Source organism: Podarcis melisellensis (genome assembly GCF_964234715.1).
Source record: "Podarcis melisellensis genome assembly, chromosome: 7".
In the NCBI taxonomy this organism is placed as follows: Eukaryota; Metazoa; Chordata; class Lepidosauria; order Squamata; family Lacertidae; genus Podarcis; species Podarcis melisellensis.
The window spans coordinates 32,031,917-32,056,123 of NC_138539.1; the positions used below are offsets into that span (position 1 = coordinate 32,031,917).

The window sequence follows — 24,207 nt, forward strand, 5'->3', positions numbered from 1 at the left end:
AGATGTTAGGCGTTGGGGAACATTTTTGGATGATCAGGGCATGTACAAAAAGGGATAGGCTTCATTTGAACCGGAATGGAAGTACACTGTTGGCACTTAAAATAAAAAAAGGTGACAGAGCAGCTGGGAGAAAGCTGATAGGAGCAGAGAAGCATCCAGTTCTGGACAAGTCATCCAAAATCAAGTGTTTTTTATTGTTCAAATGGGAGATGGGTAGAACTGGGCAGTGAGAGTACAGTGGAATGTTATAGCAATTCAAAGAAGCCAAAGTACTGTAGGGTAAAATGTATGTACCAGAGACATTAGAAGAAAGACATTGCATTATAGATGCTTATGTGCTCATGCCAGAAGCTTCTGAGCCGAGATGGTTGAGCTGAAGTGAACATAGATATAGTGGGCATAACCTGGTAGAATGGAAGCAAACAACGGGACATCGTTATCTATGAACTTTTTTTTTTTTAAATATTTTTTATTGATTTTCACATAATAAACAATATAACATTAAACACAAACGAGACAAACAAAACAAATTAACACATAAAATGACTTCCCCAAACCTCCCCCTCGCTGCACCCTTAGTTTTAAAATAACAGTTTTTGGCAATCCTTCGTTCCAATTCAAAGCTCCTTTCCCTCAAATTTTCTCATATTTCAAATTTTACAGCTGTAATTCTATATCTCATACCTCTTGACATCTCAACATTCCAAAATTTTACAATAATTCTTAAGATAAACTTTAAATTTTCTCCAGTCCTCCTCCACCGTCTCTCTCCTCTGGTCACGGATTCTGCCGGTCATCTCAGCCAGTCCCATAAATTCTGTCACCTTGGTTTGCCATTCTTCCAGAGTAGGTAATTCTTGAGTCTTCCAATACTTTGCTAGTAGAATTCTTGCCGCCGTGGTTGCATACATGAAGAATGTTCTGTCTTCCCTTGGTACCATTTGGCCGACCATACCCAAGAGAAAAGCCTCCGGTTTCTTAGCAAATGTTTGCTTGAGGATTTTCTTAATTTCATTATAGATCATCTCTATTATAGATTATCTATGAACTTTTTAGGATGATCAATGAAGGGTGTTCTGGAAGTAGTGTCACACTGGGTGTTGAATAGAGTCCAACAAGCTAGAAATCCCTAAAGGCACAGTCTGTGAGTGGCAATCCTGGGCCCCAAGGGTAATTTAGTAATGGGAACATACTATCATCCACCTGATCAAAACGCCCAGAGCAATCTTGAGATGGAAAGTTAAACCAAGAAGGCGTTCAGAGGCAGACATGTTGTAGCAATGGAGGCTTCAGTTACTCTCACATGGACCAGGTACATGTGTGTTGCAGTCACGACAAAAAATAAAAAGCTACTAGCCAGGATGACTGTGCACTACCTCTATTGTCAAAGGTGCTGAGAATAACAAGTGGGGAGAGAGCTGCTTATGTGCTTCCCATAGGCATCTTGTTGGCCACTGGAAGAACAGGATGTTAGACTAGATGGGCCTTTGGTTGGATCTGGTAGGGTTCATCTTATGTTCATATAAGGGATTTTTATTTTTCCATTTATATAGTCCTTATCTAAATCCTAATGATATTTATGGTTTGCATATTGGTAAGGTAGATCATATTTATTTAAGTAACTTGCACACTTTTGGTGTGTGTGTGTTTTAGTGTTGTCTTTATTATACAGTTGTTTATTGTTTAAAAGTGCAGTGACCTATAACCAAACATGTTACATTTTGAATTACTGACTAGCTTACATTTAACAACTTTTGCTTAGCTGACTTGTAGATCACTGCTGAAGTCTGTATGCAAACTTCATTCATACCTCACTTATAAATTCTTCCTTACTTTTGTGGCATAAGACCCAAACACATATGGCATTAGATAAATTATTTTGTGCCTTAATCTCCCTGCACATGTTACTGCCAGCGCACACTTCCACACTATTAGGTTTGATAGCTATCTGCATCAAGCAAGCATTTACCTTGCACTTAATTTATCATGGGGGATGCTTTATATAGACTGTCTGGGGGTGGTGGGGCGAGTGTCAACCTATCTTTCGATCTTGTCTTGTTGTGTAATGTTAGGAAAGCTAATCTCTCTGACCTTTCTCCTTTCCTGTCTTTATAAGTGGTCCAGTAAAATTCACCAAGCTCACAGTATTGTTGCAAGGACTGAAACGGACAAAACCCTTCAGAAGGGTGGGTTCCCTAAGTAGTTTCTATATTCTGTATAAATTTGGAATGATGTCTGAGGGAAACCCAAGGAGCAAGAATGCCTTGGTGCAAATCTGGGAGGTTTTATTGAGTTTGGAAAGCTAAAATGAAAAATATTTTGGGAAAGGCACTCCACAGTTCTTTGTGCAATGTAAGGCAGAGGTTAGGCAACTTTTCTGTTTCGTTTTTTAGTGAAAGGTGGTAGGATCAGAGAAGACATCTATTCAGGCACCCCAGGCCTCAAACTCTAGAGCGATAGAGAGCCAGAAAGTGCCTGAAACATTGTGCTGTGCAAACCGTCAAACCTTGGTTTCTAAAACTGGCTTGTTTAGACAAACAGTAGCTAATACTGACCACAGTTTCCTGTTTGAATGAAAAAGGAAGCTGCAATTAACAGGAAATGAAAGCAAAAACTTCTGAACTCCTCCTTGCAGTATGCATATGAGAATGTTGTGGTTGTTTGAAAAAAGTTATTATACAGGTATAGTTTATTGTTCATAAGCAAGATGGGTGGATGCCACTTGTATGGCTATGTTTTCATACGATGTGTCATATCTGTGGAGATGTGTTCAAGAGTTCTCAACGGATGTAAACTGTTGGAAGTGGAATTGGTGAGAACCCACCTTCGCAAAGGAACATACTTTATAACTGTCTTCAGAACAAAGCCTGTTTCATTTCTTCCTCTCTCTTTTTAGACTGGACCAGAATATGGTCAAGGAATGAACCCCATTAGCCGCCTGGCTCAGATTCAACAAGCCAAAAGGGAAAAGGAACCAGAGTATCTTCTTATTTCAGAAAGGGGACTGCCTCGTCGCCGAGAGTTTGTTATGCAGGTGCCTCAAATTGTGTTCAGATTGGTGCTTTTTGGTCTACTTATTTTACTCTGACAAAATAATAAGAAGAAAAAAGATTAACACAAGTATAATATTTCAAATGTTTTAAATAATCATTTAAAACTTCTTTTGTCATTCTCTGTTCAACTTTTCTTGCTATAGAAGCAAGCTAATGAAAGGGACAGTGCTGTCATTTATTTTTTTCTCTGTGTTTAACTAGCTATCCCTGCCAAAAGGATGCATTTTTAACACACAAACCTACATGTAAAATAAACATCAGTACAAGTATCCAAATGTTTCCAAATGTTTGAAACCACTGGTTATCAGATTTTGGAGGCCCATGGGCACATATGGAATTCTGAGAATGTGGTGTGGGCATCACACACAAAATGGTTGCCCTGGGGTGTGTCATAGCATAAATGGCTGCCACATCTAAAAGAGCAGGAAAAGATGCAGAACCACAAATTGTGCATATATGGAAAGCTTTAATAAAACAATGTTGGAAACATAAACAGCCAAACATGTTCCAAGAATCTCTGTTTCCAAACATTGCTAAGTCTGGTCTGGTCTGTTGTGTTGCCTGTCGCTGGCGACATGTTGCAAATTAGAAGAAATACATCATACATAAATATTCCTGAATTCACTTGTTGCATTAATATACATGTATAGTCACAAGTAAAAAGATGCATTCAGAGATGGCTGGATAGTAATCATACTCTTAACAAAAAAAAATCTTTCCAGTAGCACCTTAAAGACCAACTAAGTTAGTTCTTGGTATGAGCTTTCGTGTGCATGCATACTTCTTCAGATACCAGATACCAGATACTATCTGAAGAAGTGTGCATGCACACGAAAGCTCATACCAAGAACTAACTTAGTTGGTCTTTAAGGTGCTACTGGAAAGAATTATTTTTGTTTTGACTATGGCAGACCAACACGGCTACCTATCTGTAACTGAATCATACTCTTGTTATTATTTGCTTAAATATTGTTTATCCCACTCTTCAGTCAAAAAAAGACTCCCATAATGGCAGTACAGATAATTAAAACAAAGCCAGTCCCTGTTCAGACTTACCCTCTGAAAAGACTGGACATAAAAGGACAATGGATTTGGATGGAGGAGGAAATAAGCAAATGCATGTACAAGTTCTTCATTATAAAAATATCAAACTCAGAATGGGAAAGAACAGCTCACTAGAGACAACTCACCAGAGAAATGGTGGGAAACACTGCACCAGAGTAGTGTGATGATTGAGGCTGAACATTATCTGCAGTGTACAGAGAAGACTCAGCAAGCAGTTTATTGTTTCAAGTCCAGGGAAAAGTGAATCAGTCAATAAAGCTAAAAAAACCCCCCACAACAGTCATAAAATTGACAGCACACCCTAAACAATCTCAAAACCTCAAGAGTTGTAGAACTGAGAGAGATCTCTGTTTAATAACTTGTAGAGCAGATGTGGAGAACCTCCAGCTCATGGACCAATATTGCCCCCCCCCCGCCAGTTTGGCCCTTGAGGTCATTTCCCTCAAATCATACCCACCTGTCACATCACCTGATTTCGCCATGGCTTAATCCTGCATTGATTATGTTCCCCCTTTCCCAGTGGGAAACACAGTTGTCAAGGCAGCAAGATTTCAAACCCACTCATCATTTGATGAGGTGGAGTCAAAGCCCCTTGCAAAAGAGCTCTTTGAAGCAGCACTTCTTTTATTAGGCAGGGAGAGGAGAAAGGAGCCTGTTCTTTCCCCCACTTCCCACCAACATGCTTACTTGAAGGAGAGGCACAGAGCTACTTCAAAGGGCACTTTTGCAAAGGGCTTTAAGACAGCCCTTCCATTTGATCCTCCATTTACAAGCACCCCCTCCCCTCCTCCAACATCAGGGATGGCAAAGAGAAGTGTGGGAAGGCTCACAAAGCATAGGTCTGGCAACGCTCTTTGGACTGCAGTTCCCATACTTGGGAATCCCACTCACAAACGATTTTACAGGTGGGCAGGACAACCCACAACAATGTGATGTCAATATTAAGGATCTAGCGTCTGGAGCCAAAAAGGTTCCCGGCCCTGTTGTATAGCTAAAACCGGTCAGATGGTTTGTTGCAGGGGGACGGGGGGAGGGCTGTGATGAAAATGGCCTTGGCTTGTCATATAAGCCACCGTTACTGGGCAGCAAAGGATGGGTGCATGTCCAGCTCTCAACTTTCTCCAGTGCAGTGCTGACTGCACTTGGGAGAGGGGCATCCCTAGCCATAATCAATCTAGAATATAGGAGCAAAAGGAGGAAAGCTGTTATCTGTCTGTCCTACTTGCAGTTTCTCTCTGCCCCCCCCCCCTCTCTCACACATACAAGCTAATACCCTTCTATCTGGTCATGAAAAAGAGAAAGGATGTTGGACACTGACAATTTTATTATTACACATTATGCCTTCTCTTTGAAGGGACATTACTTAGAATACGCTCCCATCAAAGTTTTGCATTTTCAGGTCTTGCTGATTTCAATGGGAGAATTAAGCTTGTGTTCGAAACTCCTATGAAAAGCAACAAAGCTGTTTGACTGTAGTTTGATCCTGCCTGTTTCTTTTAGTTGAGATGTTTCTACTGGTTGTAAATAAACTTTGTAACCTAAGACACATGATACTGTTTTTGAAATTTTCATGCTAAAATCATATCACATTAGACAGAGACAGAGTCCCACAAGATTTATTATGGCCTTCACAAACTTATCAAAGTAAATTGTCTTTTGTATAAAGTGCCTAAACCATGTTTTCATTTGTTCTAATTGAATGTGGAAATAAAGTATCTAGAGATAATATGTTCATTTTTATCTGTCACACAAAGAGCAAGTTTAGATGTGATGAAATGGATCCAATTACTTATGCTGACCGTTAGATAAACAGAAGAAAACCTCTGATGACATTAGTTGGTGTTCTGTTCCCAAAGTTAATTTCAGCAAGCTTTTTCTTTGTAGTCAGACCTTTAATCCTTGATAGAGGTTACAATAATACCTAAACCAGCTTTACAGGTCTGAGAAAGAACAGTTCATGCATCATGCAATTAATTTTCACTTCATTGTAGTTTTCTAATTTTATTTTATTTTTAAACCAAAACATTTCATTTGTAGCATAATTGTACATGTCTATTCGGGAATAAACCCCTTTATGTTCAGTGGGACTTTCCCCCAAATAAGTGTCTATTGAATTGCAGCCTTAATCTCAGTTCACTTTCTTTAGAACTTCCTACCTGCACAGGTCTGACAAAGCCTGAGCCGCAGCATATTTCAGAAACACTGCAAAACGTTTGCAGTGAAATAAACATTTAGTTGCAAGGAATGCACAGAGAGTGCTTTTAATGATTTGATAGATAGCAGATTTTTTTTGTTTTGTGAATATATAATTTATATCAACCCTGTTATTTCCTTCAACTAAGCAGAAAGTGTGCAGGATTGCATTTGTAGTGTTTTGAGGAAAGACTTATTTTATACAAAAAAAAAAAAATCTGTACGGTGCAGCTGAAATCCAAAATTCTGAAATTATGTAAGTGTGACCAAACACATTTCCCAAGAAATAAGCCTTCAAATTGTACAGTTATACAGTACATTTCCTCTCATTTTATCTTCATAGCAACCCTATGAAATATGCTAGGATGAGAGAAAATGACTCCTGAAAGTCACCAGTTAGTTAGTTATTTGAACTCGGAATTCTCTTGATTCACATGTTCAGTAGAAAAGTACTATAAAAACTTCAAATACGTGCTCGTCTCTTAAGACACTCACAAACTTCAGAAGTGCTTCTGTGCATAAGTATATTATTACTCTTATTTTCCAAGAACAATGTTATAATGATTAATACTTTTTTGTTCTGTTTTACTAGGTCAAGGTAGGAAACGAGATTACAACAGGTACAGGCCCAAACAAGAAGATAGCAAAAAGAAATGCAGCTGAAGCGATCTTGCTACAGCTTGGCTATAAAGCCTCATCTTCACTTCAAGAACAGATGGAAAAAGTAAGAATTATACCTGATACAGGAGAGGGATATCTTCACGCTCCCTCAGCACATAGTTCTTCTAAGATCTTAGACAGGGATGGGGAACCTGTGGCCCTCCAGATGTTGTTGGGCTCCACCTCCACAGCTGGCATGGGAGTCAGAGATGATGAGAGTTGTCGTCCAGCAATGCCTGGAAGGCCACAGGTCCCCATCCCTGACCTAAGACTTTAAATATATCCAGTCTCGTTGCTGTGAGTAGATGTGTTCCCAGTTTGCTGTACCTAGACTTAGCTTTCTGTTGCAGTGACTCGTAAGAGACAGCATCAAAAGAAAAACCCCAAAAGCAAAGCAAAGAGGCAGGATCTCAAGAAGGGTTTTTTAAAAAGTTAACCACATGACATAGTCCTTATAAAATACGGAGTAGAACAGAACTTTCCAAACTGTGTGTTGCGTCACATTAGTGTGTCGTCAGCTGCAGTGTGAAGGGGTGTCGCGCAAACACTCCCTGTGCTCCTCCCAAGGCTGGAAAGGGATTTGCTTAACCTTCGGTTTGCTAGTAAATATGAATTATTGTGTCACAAAATGATTCAGGTCTAAAAAGTGTGCCACCGACATGAAAAATTTGGAAAGCTCTGCATTAGAGTGAAGAGTCGATTAGGTGTCTTCTGTGGAGAAACCCTGGGGCTCTGAAGATCCCTAGGATAAGTGGTTTGAGGGTGGAAGCTCTCACCATCATTTTGAGGCCTTTCCTCTCTTGGTTTTTCCTGCTTCCTGGCAAGGGGAGATGCTTCTTCACCTGATGTCAGTAGTTTGACAGGTTGGCAGCCCCCCAAAATGGCCTGTGCAGCTTGGGGATCTTGGTATCTGACCAATAAATGGAAAATTTTCCCTGCTCGTTGTCTGTTTGAAAGCAGGTTTCAGACGTAATTGTGATGAATTGAACCTAGGATCTTCTGCATGAAAAGTGTGTGCTCTACCACACAGTACAACCCTTTCCTCGTGCAATGCCCGCATCCATCTAAATCCTCATTCCAAGCACATTCAGACACAGTTCTGAACTGAAACCTTTCCATAGTGTAATATATGGGATTTTGCCAAGAGCTGCTACTGAAGGATGATAAAACTAGTCCTCAAACATCTTGTGGTAGATCAAATTGTGATACCACACCCCTGAGCAAATTCGTTATAGTAACAAAATGAGTTCCTTTCAAGTTGACTTGTTAAATAATTAATAATTGATTAAGCAATTTATTAAATTTGCGTATGAAAATTGCATATGAGTAAAAATATTTTTTTCTAAAGAAACAAACCTGTGCTTGTTGTCAGACAGTGCATTCATGCGTCCTGGCAGGCATCACAGAAGAAAAGGCATTCATTGCAATTTGAGAGACAAGGGGTAACACCTCTTAAGATGGTGCTTGCCTTGTATGGTTCTTATAAACATTTGTATTAAATGCTGTCCAGTTTAATCATGGACACCTTTTTGGTCAACAGAAAGCTTTTAAATAAATTTATCTTACCAAGAAAATCTACAGTGCTTGGAGTTTCTTAGATTAAGGGGGGAACAGCCTTTAAGAGGAGACATGAAAATCTTGCATGGCATTCAATAAGTGGATACAGAATACTTTTTTTTCTCCTTCTGGGAGAAAAACTGGGAGCCATCCAGCGAAACAGATTGACAGGAAATTCCAGAGCGTGCGTAATTAAATTATGGAATTTGTGGTAACAACATGTGGTGATGGCCCCTAGCTTAGATGACTTTAGAAGGGGATTCAACAAACACGTGGAAGAAGAATCAGTCAGTGGCTACTAGTCATGATGACTGTATTATCAGCTTCAGATTTAGAAGCAGTATGGGCACCCATGACTACTTGTTGCAAAGGAACAATGTTGCTGAGTATCTGTTCCCAGGGCGTATGGGGTGTTAGGAGAGGGGTGGTATTTCTGGTGCTCCTTCTGGGGTAGTTTGCCCAACTTTGGTTCCCAGTCTGTGGCGCCCAGAAGCTGTCAGTATGAAATAGCAGCCACATCATGGTGAGTTAGGGACTTCCCCTGCACGAGAAAACAGGCTTGGGCAGATTGAGTGGATGAGAATAGTAGGTTCAAGAGTCAAGAAACTGGTTTCTGTCTGTGCTGTAGAGGGAAGTGAGGGGCAGGTGATGCTCTTCAACCTGGGAAGGTAACCCATGTAGGAGAAGGAAAACCTCCACTGCCTTGAGGAGGAGAAAAGCCTAAAGAGCAAACCCTGCACAAATCCAGAGTGGAGTCCCTAAGACAGTTGGATGGCACCTTGTACGCCTCCTTCTGGCAAGTCCTGCAGCCCAGCTGGTGCCAAATGTATTGCTCTGCTTTCTTTTGGACCATGTCAGTGAGGCCGAGAAGCGGGTCTTGTCATCTGTGCATCCCAGGACCTCAGTACACACTGCCCAGGCTTGCGCCCCAGGGAGGTCACTTCTGTGCTAATGCAGAGGTTTGACTTCAGACCCAGAGGTGTATCCTGTTGTCTCTTGAGACAGATGGATGCTAACAACATCCTGTTGCTAGATGGCAAAAACAGGAGACAGTTTCGTGTCGTATTTGTGGGCTTCTCAGAGACATCTGTTGGCCATTGTGGAAAATAGGGTGCTGCACAAGATGGATATTTGGTTTAATCCAGCAGGATTCTACGGATTTTCTTATCGATAAAACAGTGCAGCAGAACTTTCTTAACATCCTACCCCTGCTGACAAATTTCTATGTATACTGAAATGTTATTTCACAGTATTTATGCTTTATATCATGCAATCATTTTTGTTCTTGTTTATCTTTGTCAGCCAGGTGACATCAAGGGGTGGAATGGCCAAAATGTTGAATATCCTGAATCAGCAAATAACAGTAAGTGACATTTCTATATTCATTTATTTTTAATATTCTCTCACCTTCTGCTCCGCATTAAACTACCATTTTAAAATTATTATAGATAATGTTAGTTTATCCAGGACATTTTTTCTGGTACAGTATATGTCTTTTTTTTAAAGGTTTATAGTCTTGTGAAGAAAGATGGTAGCCTATGTTGTGCTTGTGAAATAGTACATCGCAATATTTTTCTTTTCTATTTTGCAATGTGTGCGTTGCCTAATACTTTATTAATTTCCCCCTCCCACTTTTTTGTCTTTGGCTAGCAATCTGAACATGAGCTTATGATTGAAGGGTAAAAGACTGGAACAAAATTTCAGATATTGTAGAGATATCAGTTATGCTTGTTCCATAAGGTTGGTTTTGTTGATGTTTTTTATGTTGTCCTTCTGCTCTTGATGGTTGGCATCTGAGAAGTGGAAATCTATAAAGGCTTGACTTCTAAAGATTCCCAGAGCATATGTAAAACCATAGAGACCATTAATGAAGTTCTCTTGCCAGTTTCAAAGGTTGTGTGAGTAGACCTAATCATCCGACTGAGTCTAAGAACTCTTGGCTTGGGAAAATGTCCTGAAGCATTTGCTTCCCAATGCATTCATTTTGAGATACACAAATTTTAAACGATTCTCTAGAGGCCATGGTTTTTAAAAACAGATGATCTTTGGTCCTATGGAAAAACATGGCTTAAACTAAAATTTAGGTGAACAGATATTTAACGTTCTTAGAGCAAATCCACATCATACATTTAAAGTACCCCCAATGCATGCTTAAAGCATGTGACTTCTCCCCAAGAATCCAGGTAACTCTGGTTTGTTAAGAGTGCTGGGAACTGTATCTCTGAAACTACAATTCCCAGGTATTTGCCCCTAGTCCATCTTCTTCTCTGTCCTCAAACTTGCCATAATTTCCTCTAATCTTATAATGAAGCTTCTTCCGGCTTCTCTCAAATTCCTGTCATCATTGTTTCTCCTTCTGCTTGCCTTTCCTCATTTTTGTGGTTCCCTTTGGCCCTCCTGAACATTTACTGCTTCACACATTTCATCCAGCTGTCTTTCCTGATGCACATCACTGACAATCTCTGAGACACTGGCAAAGAAGTAAAAACAAAAACCCTAACTCTTAAGCTTAAAAAGTACCTTGGAAATTTATGTTTCTGATTCAGTTCATCTTGTGTTAAAAGTAGCTGAAAAGACTATAGTTAGTTTCTGATATAAGAGTTCCTGATATACCTGAGCCCCACCCATCTCAAAACAGGACACCGGGTAATCCAGTTGAAGCTGGCTTTATGGGTGTGAAAGACCAGTTTTAATGGATCTGGAGAAAATAGATTAGTACATGTCTGTGCAGATTAAGGCCAGGCTTGTGTGTGTATGTGTAACAGCTGCTTCTTAAGCAGAATTCACCCCATTACATTTTAACATGCTTAACTTGTTCATGTCAATATTGAATTTAAATATTGGCTAAATGAACCATCTATGGCCTTTAAAACTGGGGTGGTTGTGGTGGTGTTTTTGCTTGTTACTATGTTACGTATTTTCACATTTTGATATTGTAAACTGCCCTGTGGTCCTCAGATGAAGGGCGGTACAGGAATTTAATAAATAAAATAAATAAAAATAATTAATAAGTTTATATAACATCTAACAATATTTTAAAATCACTGTATATTTTTCATCATTATAGATCAGAACACTTGTCAAAGCACAGTTTTGTTGAAATATAGGAGATGGATGGTTAGATAGATTTAACCCCACAAAAGCTAATTGCAATATCTAGGGTGACTGTTGGGTATTGAGAGTGTTGTGATTGGTGCCAGAACTCCAAGAAGGCATTTTCTGTGAAGAACCAAGAAAAAAAATGACTCTGCCATAGAATGTATCTGTTGGCCATCGAAAAGATGGATGCCCAGGGTGGAACTACATATTACATACTACCTCAGAGGAAAACAGTGATGTCTCTCAGGAACGAGTGTATTTAGCAAATAATGAACGTGAAGGGGGCATTTTCAAGGGTGGATTGGTAGGAAATAGGGGGGTGGTTGACACCCCCCCAAGCACTGATTCTCCTTGGCAACTACTCCCTCTCACCCCCAAATAATTTTTCTTACCAGCTGGCATTATTTTTGGTCTTGGAATCAGAATTATAACAAAACGTGGCCAAAAGGGAGGGATTGTGTGTGCTGAAGAAAGGGAGGATTAAGCACCCCCGTCATCTACTCATACATATCCTCACAGGTCCACCATAGTGTTATGAATCAAACACAAGTTGGGAATTCCTTGTTTGCCTCATACTATGTAGACCTGCTCTCAGGGAACCTAGGATCTGTATTCCTTTAGGCATTCTCTGCTGATAATAAAGAGTCTGTGTGTGTGTGTGTGTGTGTGTCTGAATGTGTAGCTTTTAGGATCCCTAGCTTTTAGTCAATCCAAACAAAAGCACTTATGGCATTTATAAAAAACAAACATACATGACACTCTTCTTGGGTGTTGGTCTAACCACAGAGTTTAGACTGGCTGGAACAACCAGTCTGTCACAATAAGAGAAGCTTGGAACTGTGGGCTTGTACCTGTCAGTCCCCTACTGCATTCTTGCAGAAGTTTTACATGAAATTTCCAGCTGAAGTGAGTCCAGGTTCAGTGCCTCCAACTCTGACACCGTTTCCCCCCCCCCGGCCCTGCTCTTGTGCCCTTATCACAAAAAATAAAACTGGTTAAGCTTCCAAACAGTTGACTCTCAAAGAAATTGCTATAGTAGTATAATATGTAGGAAGATAAAATGGTCCTCAGAATATCTTTTAAGGATCTCTAGTTCCAATAACCTGTTTTGGTAGGTCAGTTAGAATTATACATGTTTTGTATTGCGAGAGCTTCAGTAGAGTAAAGCCCATCTGCAAGAAGTATCAGTCATCCATGGAAATGAAACCTTCCCATTTCCAAACTGAAAGCTAATTTGGAAAGGTAACTACCATTTTCTGTAGCTTTTCTAATGTTTAAAATGTGTTTTTGCTAAAGTAGTGTTTCCATGCTGTATAGATCTTCAAAGACTCTTTATAACATGGAAGTCCTAGTTAACCTTCCAGTACTGACAGGGAACTTTTTAAATAAAAAAATCACTTGATAATTTACAGTGCAATCCTGAACATAGAATCTCTCTCTCATATTCTCTCATAGGTAGATAGGTAGGTAGGTAGGTAGGTAGGTAGGTAGATAGATAGATAGATAGATAGATAGATAGATAGATATATAGATAGATAGATAGATAGATAGTCCAGTAGCACCTTAGAGACCAACTAAGTTTGTTCTTGGTATAAGCTTTTGTGTGCTTCTTCAGATACACAAAAGTTTATACCAAGAACAAACTTAGTTGGTCTCTAGGGTGCACTACTGGACACTTTTTTATATATATTTCGACTACGTCAGACCAACACGGCTACCTACCTGAATATAGAATTATAGAGTTGGAAGGGATCCCAAGGGTCATCTAGTCCAACCCCCTGCAATGCAGGAATCTCAGCTGAAGTATCCATGACAGAAGGCCATCCATCTGTTTAAAAACCTCCAAGGAAGGAGAGTCCACCACTTATTGTGAGAGTCTGCTCAACTGCTGAACAGCTCTTACTGTCAGAAAGTTTTTCCGAATGTTTAGTTGGAATCTCCTTTCTTGCAACTGCCATTGGTTTAAATCCTACCCTCTAGAGCAGGAGAAAACAAACATGCTCCCTCCTCCATGTGACAACCCTTAAGATATTTGAAGATGGCTATCATATCTGCTCTCAGACTTCTCTTTTCCAGGTTAAACATACCCAGCTCCTTCAAGCGTTCCTCATAACTCTTAGTTTCCAGAACCTTGTTTGTCTTGGTTGCCCTCTTGGACCACACTCAGTTTTCCCTTGCCTCCGTATCCTGAAACCCAGGAGAACATGATCACTTCCTCCCAAGTTTACAACACTTCCACTCCATCAGTCAGTTCCTCCCTGTTGGTGAGGACCAGGTCCAAGATAGATGACCCCCTTGTTGGTTCTTCCATCTTCTGGGAAATGAAATTGTCAGCAATGCAATGGAGGAATTTGTCAGACCTTACACTCTTGGCAGAGTTTGAATCCCAACAGATATCAGGGAAGAAGTCCCCCATGATTACTATTTCTCTCCTTTTTGAATGTTTAGTAATGTCTAAACAGAACTGAGTCCTGTTGAATTGAATGGTTTTATGCCTAGGTGGGGTTAGGATTGCAACTTTAGGGTCAAATAGTCATGGCAGCCCATTCAAAAAAGGAAAAACAAAAAATCAAAACCCAGAATAAAACAGGTTAGCTCTGGTTATATCACAGTGTTCAAAATAATCTTTCTTCAAGGTCATGTGACTTCTAAAAGGACATCAGATAGAACTTTAAATTGAAAACAACATTAGAACATAGTTAATCAGAATCATGGTTTAAACAAGTTCTTCTTAATATACATCAGGATTAAATTCAGTCTACATCTGAAATGTTCATGTGAAAATCCAAAACCATGGAAAACCTTTTATTTGAAAACACTTGTTTTTCTTCCCTAACTCATTTATTACTTTGGACTTTTGCATGAAATCAGGAACTTTGTTCCTTAGGAGTCCATCTGCTCCTGCTGTTTGTTCACCATCTGAAATCATAATCATCTGTTTGTGACACACTAATCATTTTCACAGTAACTAATTGTGATGTCACAAACAGATGATTATGATTTCAGGTGGTGAACAACCAGCAGGAACTAATGAACTCCCAAGGAACAAAGAAGAATAAGCATGGAGAAAAACAGATATTCGTGTCATAGGGTTTTCCCCCTTCCAAATCTAAGTTTGTCTGAATATAACAATTTATGTTTATTGGACAGTACCAGGTAAGAAGCCATGTCAAAACAATTTTGAAGACTGTTTACCAAAATCCCCTAGAAATATATTGTCAATATATGAGGGGAAATAATTTAATAAGATTGTCAGAACATACACATTTACTTCGTAATTACTAATATTTTTTGATAAACCAAGTACATTAAGGCAGTTATTTATGAAATTTTGCATGCTCATAGGTTTTCATCTGAAATGAGAAACATACTTGTTTGACATTTATAGACCTTGTGTTTGAATAATTTTGTGAATTCTCTTTTGCACGTCTCCATATGTTTCTTTTGATCCAGGGACAGGGAATGTTAGTGGAGCCCTCCTGTGGCTAATTTAACACTTGTGAATTTTCTATGGATGATAATGAGTCACTTCAAGGTTGAATAAAATGTATTCCTTATGTTTGCTATATGAGAAAGTCAAATCTGATAGGCAGGGTGACACTTTTTTACAATTGTGTTTTGCTAGTTTATCTTGAGAGCTTTTTATTGTTTGCAAGGATTCGGTGTTTTTCTTCTTTTGGTCTCTGAGGTCCCACAGTTGTGTTCTGCACTTGGGCAGAGCCATTTCCAAAACCTTCAAGAGCTTCAGCTAGGGAGTCTGCACTCCTGGCCCTGCCCCTCCCTTCTAAGGGCAACAGAAATTTCTTCCACCCATGTTCTGATGGGTAGGATTGGTACATACTTCTAAATGCATTGAGAATTGTATCTCTCTCTCAAAAAAAATCCTGCCTCTGCATGACTTTGGAGCTTTATTTTCCTTGCCTTTCTATTAGCTAAGCCTTTATCCTTCTGATTTGTTTATTTCAAATGCATGTGATTAAAAAACATTTTTCTTTATGGCCCAGGTTCCTATAGTGCAGTGGTTGAGATAGTACATCTAGCATCTACCTTTGACCACAGTATCCTCTTAACTCTCTCAAGGGAACTTCCTCTCAATTGCCACAGTGCAGGACCAGTTCTTCTAGAATTGGGATGGAGTCCTACATCACAATATCGGATCCTTCAGCTTTTGAGTATAGAAAATACATCAACTTTGAAGGTGTCCCCAGATCTACTTCATGTGCATCGATAACTAGACACTCCCATTCATATTTGTAGACTTGATTCTATTCCTTTGTTTCTATAAAACAATTTGGCTCTGTTTGTTGTCTGACATTCCAGATCTTGGAACATGTATTGTCTTTCAAACCAGAATGGCTATCTTCCTTTCTCACTTATGCTCAATCCCATGTCAGTCTCTACATATACCGTATTTTTCGCACCATAGGACGCACTTTTTCCCTCCTAAAAAGCAAGGGAAAATGTGTGTGCGTCCTATGGAGCGAATGCAGGGGGGAGGCAGGCGGGAAAAGCCCTCAAGAGCCGCACACAAGCTTCGTGCGCTCTTGCAGGCTTTTCTCCAGGAGGGAGAAGGGACTGACTGGCTGCAGCAGTCCCTTCTCCCTCCTGGGGGAAAAGTCCCCAAGAGCGGCACCCTTTTTAAAGGCTGTGCGGCTCCTGCGGGCTTTTCTACGAGGTGGGGGAATCCCCCCACCTCCCAGAAAAGCCAGGAGAAGCCGCACAGCCCCTTTAAAGAGCGTTCGGCTTCTGCGGGAGGTGGGGGAAGCTGCAGCAGATTCCCTCCTCCCGGGCTCCCTTTGAAGCGGCAATGTGGGAGGGGAGCAGCTTACACTCGTGTAAGCAGCTCCTCTCCCACTTTCCTCCTTCAAAGCAACTACGGAGGAGGGAAGGAAGAGGACCATGGATCCTCCGCTGCTCGAGGCTGCAGCGGATTCCTCCTCCGTAATTGCTTTGAAGCAGGAAAGCGGGAGGGGGGCAGTTTACACTCGTGTAAGCAGCTCCTCTCCCACTTTCCTGCTTCAAAGCAACCACGGAGGAGGGAAGGAGGGGACCCATGGATCCTCTTCGCTGCTGGAGGCTGCAGCAGATTCCCTCGTCCCGGGCTCCCTTTGAAGCAGCAAAGTGGGAGGGGAGCAGCTTACACTCGTGTAAGCAGCTCCTCTCCCACTTTCCTCCTTCAAAGCAACTACGGAGGAGAGAAGGAAGAGGACCATGGATCCTCCTCTGCTGGAGGCTTCAGCAGATTCCCCCCTCCGTGATTGCTTTGAAGCAGGAAAGTGGGAGGCGAGCAGCTTACACTCGTGTAAGCAGCTCCTCTCCCACTTTCCTCCTTCAAAGCAACTACGGAGGAGGGAAGGAAGAGGACCATGGATCCTCCGCTGCTCGAGGCTGCAGCGGATTCCTCCTCCGTAATTGCTTTGAAGGAAAGTGGGAGGGGGGCAGTTTACACTCGTGTAAGCAGCTCCTCTCCCACTTTCCTGCTTCAAAGCAACCACGGAGGAGGGAAGGAGGGGACCCATGGATCCTCTTCGCTGCTCGAGGCTGCAGCAGATTCCCTCGTCCTGGGCTCCCTTTGAAGCAGCAAAGTGGGAGGGGAGCAGCTTACACTCGTGTAAGCAGCTCCTCTCCCACTTTCCTCCTTCAAAGCAACTACAGAGGAGAGAAGGAAGGGGACCATGGATCCTCCGCTGCTCAAGGCTGCAGCGGATTCCTCCTCCGTGATTGCTGGGAGCTTCTCTGGGCAGGAATTCCCTCAGCTTAAGTGGGGTGGGGGAAGTGTGGAAGGTAGGGGGGTACCTACCTAGACACTGAAGCCACATGTCTCTTAGATGAAAATTGGGAGTGAGCATTGTGTGAAGTGGCTGTGGATCTCCTGCCGCAGAACTGTAGGACTGTATAGAGTTGGGAGGGCCACCCAAGGGTCATCTAGCCCAGCCCCCTCACAATGTAGGAATCACAGCTAAAGAACGCCAGGCAGATGGTCCCCCAACCGCTGCTTAAAAGCCTCCAGTGGTGGAGACCCCAAACACCTTCCAAGGTCATTGCAGGGTTGGAAGGGAACCCCAGGAGTCATCTAGTCCAGCCCCGGTGGACAGCGGGCGCAATCCATCCCATTGCGCAAGACTAAAGATGCTGCGCAAGGCTAAAGAAGAAGCCAAGGCAGGGATGGATCGCACTTGCTGCCTTGTCTTCTTCTTTAGCTGCACTGGAGAGGTTTAGCTCCTGGCTGGAGAAGTTGCGCGGCTATGGATCCCGCGCGCTGTCTTGGCTTCTTTGCTCTTTGGGGCTGGGGGGGGGACCCGGGCTTCCCCCGCAGCCCCGAGGAGCTCTGGGAGAAGTGGACAGGCTGCGTGCAGCCTGTCCGTTGCTCTTTGGGGCTGGGGGGGGATAATATTTTTTTCCTTGATTTCCCCCTCTAAAAACTAGGTGCGTCCTGTGGTCCGGTGCGTCCAATAGAGCGAAAAATACGGTAATTCACAGATTTAAGGATATTGTATATTGTTTCATCCACACGCTAACCTTCTCTGGAAGATTCTGTTGAACCTGTGTCTTCCGTTCATTTTGTCCTCCTGCATGGGCAAACTCTTCAAACCTGAAGCAGGGACAGGAAACCTGTGGCATTCCAGATGATGTTGGACAGAGACAATGAGATTTGAAGGCTTCCTCTCTTGTCTTCAGCCATATGTGACCTTCAGCTCCTTTCTTTTAAGATGGCCTTTTTGGTTGTGACTATATCTATCAACAAGGTTAAGAAACTGGCTGCCTTGAATCATGATCCAACTTTCTTGTGCATCCTTTGACCAGACCTCAGCTCAGACCTAAAGCTTTCATTTCAGCTTGAACAAAGACATGAATGTTCCTCTTCTAGATTGATGGGCCATAGTGAACTTGTGCAATAATCTGTCAGTTCTTACATTAAAAAGATTATTGCTACCACTTCTTTCTGTTACCATAAACTTGCATGCATCAGTTTTCTTCAGTTTTGTTTGCTAGCTTGTTCCCTTGGCTCCCACAGTTTTTGACGTAGTGTTGAGACATATCTTTATCAGCACAAGCTAGTTACGAATAGATACTACTTTCTGCTGTATCTGTCATTTCACTGAGTCACCCATGCTGTTGGGTTTGCCCAGTTTTTGTGATGTTATACCTTTTGTGTCCGATGATGCAGATATTTTGTTAATGAAACAGCACCATCAAATATGTAATTTATAATACTTGCAGTAATTACTATTGCTGTCATTGACACTCCTAGAATTTCCACTTAAGGAACTGAATCCATTACCACTACACTTTTTGCCTCTTCTCTAAGATGTATAATTTAGTGTCTAAAAGATTTTTTTTAAAAAGGCAACAGATTTAGCTTAGTGGATTTATTTCTTGCAGGTCACAAAGCCACAGTGTACTCAATCTTGATCTTCACCCTGCCTTATCCCAAAACCCTTAAAACCCAGATATTAGAAAACAAAAAGACATGCCAGAGCCCTGTATAAGCCTCCATTCTGCTAAAGGAGAAACACACACAAAGGCTTACTGGATCAGAAACTGTAGTCCTTGGTTAGATGTGCACATTGGAATGCACATCTGAGTGCGGATACTACCTGTCAGCACTGTTTTCAGTATAATGTCCATTTCTCATCTTCATTCTGATTAAGCAAGTCACACATAAATACTGGGGGAGGTGATAGTGTTAGTAAAGGTAAAGGTACCCCTGCCCGTACGGGCCAGTCTTGACAGACTCTGGGGTTGTGCGCCCATCTCACTTAAGAGGCCAGGGGCCAGCGCTGTCCGGAGACACTTCCGGGTCACATGGCCAGTGTGACATTGCTGCTCTGGCGAGCCAGAGCTGCACACGGAAACGCCGTTTACCTTCCCGCTGGTAAGCGGTCCCTATTTATCTACTTGCACCCGGAGGTGCTTTCGAACTGCTAGGTTGGCAGGCGCTGGGACCGAGCAGCGGGAGCGCACCCCGCAGCAGGGATTCGAACCGCCGACCTTTCGATCAGCAAGTCCTAGGCGCTGAGGCTTTAACCCACAGCGCCACCTGTGTCCCATGATAGTGTTAACCTGTCTTAAATAAATGCAGAAACACAACAGAAAATATTTGAGATGACAACATAATGTGAATCACTCTTCAAAACTCTATGTAGAGTGCTGCTACCTGAACTCACTGCCCATTAAGTAAAAAATAGCAGAGCCATTGGTATTCCAGAAGAATTCAGTTGAGCAATGGCAGAGGTGTCATGAAAAAAGCAGAATACATGTGAACTGCAGTTGAACCTGACTCTCCCACTCTTACTGTGTTGTGTACTCTTGGTAAAATAGCGACTGAACAACCACTCTGTTTACCAGTACTGTTGTAGATGGCTGTTGTGATCACATTCTTGTGTTTTGCTGTTCCTTTTTTCCACGGATGTTTCTTGGAAATTCCAAAAGTGGTACTTTCAAACCATTCTCAAGAGTTTAAATTGCCTGGCATTTTGTGCAAACTGAATATGAGCGTATAAGCACAATCTCTTCATGCTTGTATTTCTGCTCTTTTCTATTACTATTGAAAAGGTGCCTCAGAGTGTATTTTCTGTGCTTTTTTGTGAAAATTAATTTATGATGGTACTAAAGGTACTGACAATTTGATGGTTATTACTGACTGAATAGAGAAATGCTTGGAATTATTTTATCATGACTCAGGTTAATAACATGTTTCAGCAATACAGTTCTGTATAAGAGTCCCCATGAGGCTGTTCGGAATATACTAAATATATACTAAACATAAAGTGCATTACATCATATTGTCAAACCATGGTTTCACATTACGGGCATAATTAGAATAGACCTGAACTTCTTGTGCTACGATTTCTGAATATTTCTATGTTCCTGGCAAACCATAGTTTGCTGTTGCATCTGAATGTGACAAGCTATGGTGGTATCCATTGGTGTCACCCTACTGTTGGAAAGCATCTTTCAGTAGAATGAGGAGGGGTGGGATTACATCTTCCTCTGCAGGTCCCCAATCTGCTCCGAAGCATTGGATGCTCTCCGGAGCAAATTTAGGGGGACTGTCGGAAGCTTGTAGGAAAGAGGGGAAATTACTGGAAATTGTTTCCCTCTTCCATTAGTAGATTAACACCATTGGTTACAACAGCAGCCTCACCTGTCCCGGGGACAGTCTACAGGATATCTAACAATCCGGGATAGTAGCGGGAAGCAGTGGGAAACAGCGCTGGAATAAGGGAATTTCCGGCAAAAAAAAGGGAAGTTGACAGCTATGGTAATCCTCTGAATACCAGATGCTGGGAACAATTAGGAATAGCTGCCACCCTTGTGTCCTGTTGCTTGTGAGTTTCCAGTAGTATTTGGCTAGCAGTTCTTGGAAACTGAATGGTGGACTAGAGCAGGACTTCCTTGATAGCGCCATGAATAAGCTTCATCACATTCAATACTCATATTGATAGTTAATTGCATTTTATTGCTTCTTTTATTTATTACATTGTATTGCAATTTGAATAATAATATTATTATTCAAATTGTAATACAATAAAAGACAATACTATAAGAAATAAAAGAAGCAATTAAAAACCACTGGACTAGTGGAATATTGTTCTAAACCAGCAAGGCAATCCTCAAGAAGTTTTTGAAACAAAAGATTGCGTTTGAGACTACTGTTTGAAGAAAACCTCTCTAGAGTTTTTAAATAATGAGTGATTACCACTGTCTTTCCAGCCTGCATATTTTTCTAATATAATTGTATACAGACCTTCATACATATGTATCTATTTACTTTCTTAAATGGGGGGGGGCGGGGATTGATAGTTGCTCTGCTGAGAGACTAGCTTCATTTGGCTCATTTCTTCGCTGACCTATTTCCATTCTAACTGGTCATTATTAGAACTGCTACCTTTAGTTTGGTTGTTTTCCTTTTCCTGCCTTTTTCAGACTGTGTTGTGTCTTTTATATTACAAGCCTATGTGCAAAGGCTGTCTTTTAAAAATTGATCTTATGTAAGCTACTCTGGGACGCGGGTGGCGCTGTGGGTTAAACCACAGAGCCTAGGACTTGCTGATCACAAGGTCGGCAGTTCGAATCCCCGCGACGGGGTGAGCTTCCATTGCTCGGTCCCTGCTCCTGCCAACCTAGCAGTTCAAAAGCACGTCAAAGTGCAAGTAGATAAATAGGTACTGCTCCGGCGGGAAGGTAAACGCCGTTTCCGTGCGCTGCTCTGGTTCGCCAGAAGCGGCTTAGTCATGCTGGTCACATGCTGGAAGCTGTACGCCGGCTTCCTCGGCCAATAAAGTGAGATGAGCACTGCAACCCCAGAGTCAGTCATGACTGGACCTAATGGTCAGGGGTCCCTTTACCTTTACCTTTAAGTTACTCTGGGAGCCTTTTTGACTGAGGAGCAGGTTAAAAATGTTTTAAATAAATAAACATGTCACAAAGCATTTTACCTACACAGGTTGTATTCATTGTTATGGAAATAAACCAATTACAGTCATACCTTGGTGACTGTAGTCACCAAGTGACTGTAGTAACTTGAATGTTTTGGCTCCTGAATGCCGCAAACCTGGAAGTGAGTGTTCGGTTTGCGAACGTTTTTTGGAAGCCGAATGTCTGACGCGGCTTCTGCGCCTTCTGATTGAGTGGAGGACGCTCCTGCAGCCAATCAGAAGCTGCGCCTTGGTTTTCAAATGTTTTTGGAAGTTGAATGGACTTCCGGAACAGATTCCGTTCGAGAACCAAGGTAACACTGTACTAGGCTTTTTTTCTTCTTGTTGTGTGTTTTGTTTAGTAAAAGTTAAATGCTTTTAATATAGCCACTAAAAGAAAACTTTAGTATTTAAATTTTTTAAAAGGAGGCTTTAATGTCACAGGTCTATGAAAACTCAGTGGCTGCAGGCATTTCCTATTGTTTCTCATGTGTAGGGAAAGTTTGGGTCAATCTAAAAGTGCTCCTCAAAGTTTTGTAACATTTTTTATTCTAATCTAGAAGAAGTAAGATACTATTCATGTAGTACTCTGTGTCACAGACACAATTCTCCTATTTGATATTAAAATTGATATACAGTTATACACAGTTTGCTATTTATGATCAGAAGCCAGTATGTTTGAAAATGAAATAACTAGGAAGTTCAAAGGTTTTTCTTAATCAGCAACTTAAGTATTGCAAAGCTATAATGTAATGCATTAACTGGTCTTAAAAATAAAGTTTAAAAGTAGCTATCTAGAATTTATAGTTTCTGCAGTGAAACCTCTATTTTGTTCCCTTTATAGTAGTGGAAATACAGGAAAATGTTATTATATGATGTTACTTAAAACATGAGATTATTTTTATAAATATTGTTGGTAGTAGATGGGAATGGCAGAAACCTCAAAGGAGTATTGTGTGACATAATTTGTTGACGTGTATAGTGCTTCCAAATCCTCAAAACAAAAGGTGTTACATAAGTGGAAAGTCCTTGTCATTATTGCTAATTGAATGATGTTATTACAGTAATGTGGATACAATTGAAAAACATATGGTATATTATGTGGGAGAGTTTTTTATTCATCCTATGCTCCATATTAGTTGTTTTAACATTTAAAAAGATTAGTAATCTGGACGAATTCCCGACTATTGTTCCAGACAGCAGTTAGATATTTGGGTGGATCATGTAAAAACACTGAAAAGGCTGAGAGAGCATGTGAAATGTTTGTTTGAAGTGATATTACATCAGTGGACTAGACATCTGTACTTTTTGATGTGGTTTGAAAAGGTTTATAGTATTGTACTGGAATTTTAAATGGGTTTTCTTTCACCATATTACTTCTGTTATTATTTCTGAACAAATACATGTATTTTGTTCATGTCCTGCTATTTAAAATGTTGCATCTGTATATATCTGAAGAGCTTTTATGGAGACTGGATTTGCATTAGGCCACATTCAAAGGAAACGTGAGCCCTTCACCATCTGTATTGGCATTGTCCCTTGATTTTCTCTGCAAGTATGCCAGCAGAAATCATATATCTATTACTTCCCACTGTATTTCACCATCTCGGTTACAAAAGTTGGGTGTTTTTCTGATTGTCATGGTGGGACAGAAGGAGCAAGGCACAGATTTCAGGCATTTATTAAAGTGATGTATTTAATATGTTGTGCCCTAAAGATTCTTAAACTGAATCAGATCCCTTCATCTAGCCCAGTACTGTTTCCTCTGAGACTGGCAGCTCTCACAAGATCTCAGGAAGAGGTCTTTCTCAGCCCTGCTCTCTGATATCATTTTAACTGAAGAAGCGAAGTACTGAACACAGATGATTGATCCAAACCTTGTTGCATTTGTATGTTGAGCCTGAATGAGCCCAAGTAAAGTGTCTGATGTACACTCTTCCCTCTCTTTTGAGGTTAATCCACCAGCTTTATTTTAAAGCAGGATGCCTGGTTCAAATATAACTCTAAGCCAGGACTCAGGAAAAAGGAAATCAAAGCTGTGGGGAAATCTCCCAGCAACCATGTTGGAAGGTGGGAGGCTGAAGCCTGATGTTTTGTTTGGGGTTGTTCAGGTTTGGCATTATGTGTGAATGTGGCCTTGTATCTACTGCCCTGCACTG

At 41.1% G+C, this 24,207-nt stretch overlaps 1 protein-coding gene across 4 annotated transcripts in view; it reads left to right on the top strand.

The window, feature by feature from the left end:
* Positions 1-24,207, top strand: part of STAU2 (staufen double-stranded RNA binding protein 2) — a 142,793-nt gene that overhangs the window by 44,384 nt on the left and 74,202 nt on the right. For all 4 annotated transcript variants that reach the window (XR_014170646.1, XM_081919723.1, XM_081919725.1 and 1 more), the window contains exons 9-11: positions 2,897-3,034; positions 6,904-7,035; positions 9,831-9,891. Coding sequence is in view for 3 of the 4 variants with exons in the window: in XM_081919723.1 (XP_081775849.1) it covers positions 2,897-3,034; positions 6,904-7,035; positions 9,831-9,891 (331 nt within the window). In the remaining variant the exon portion in view is untranslated. The remainder of the gene's footprint in view (positions 1-2,896; positions 3,035-6,903; positions 7,036-9,830; positions 9,892-24,207) is intronic.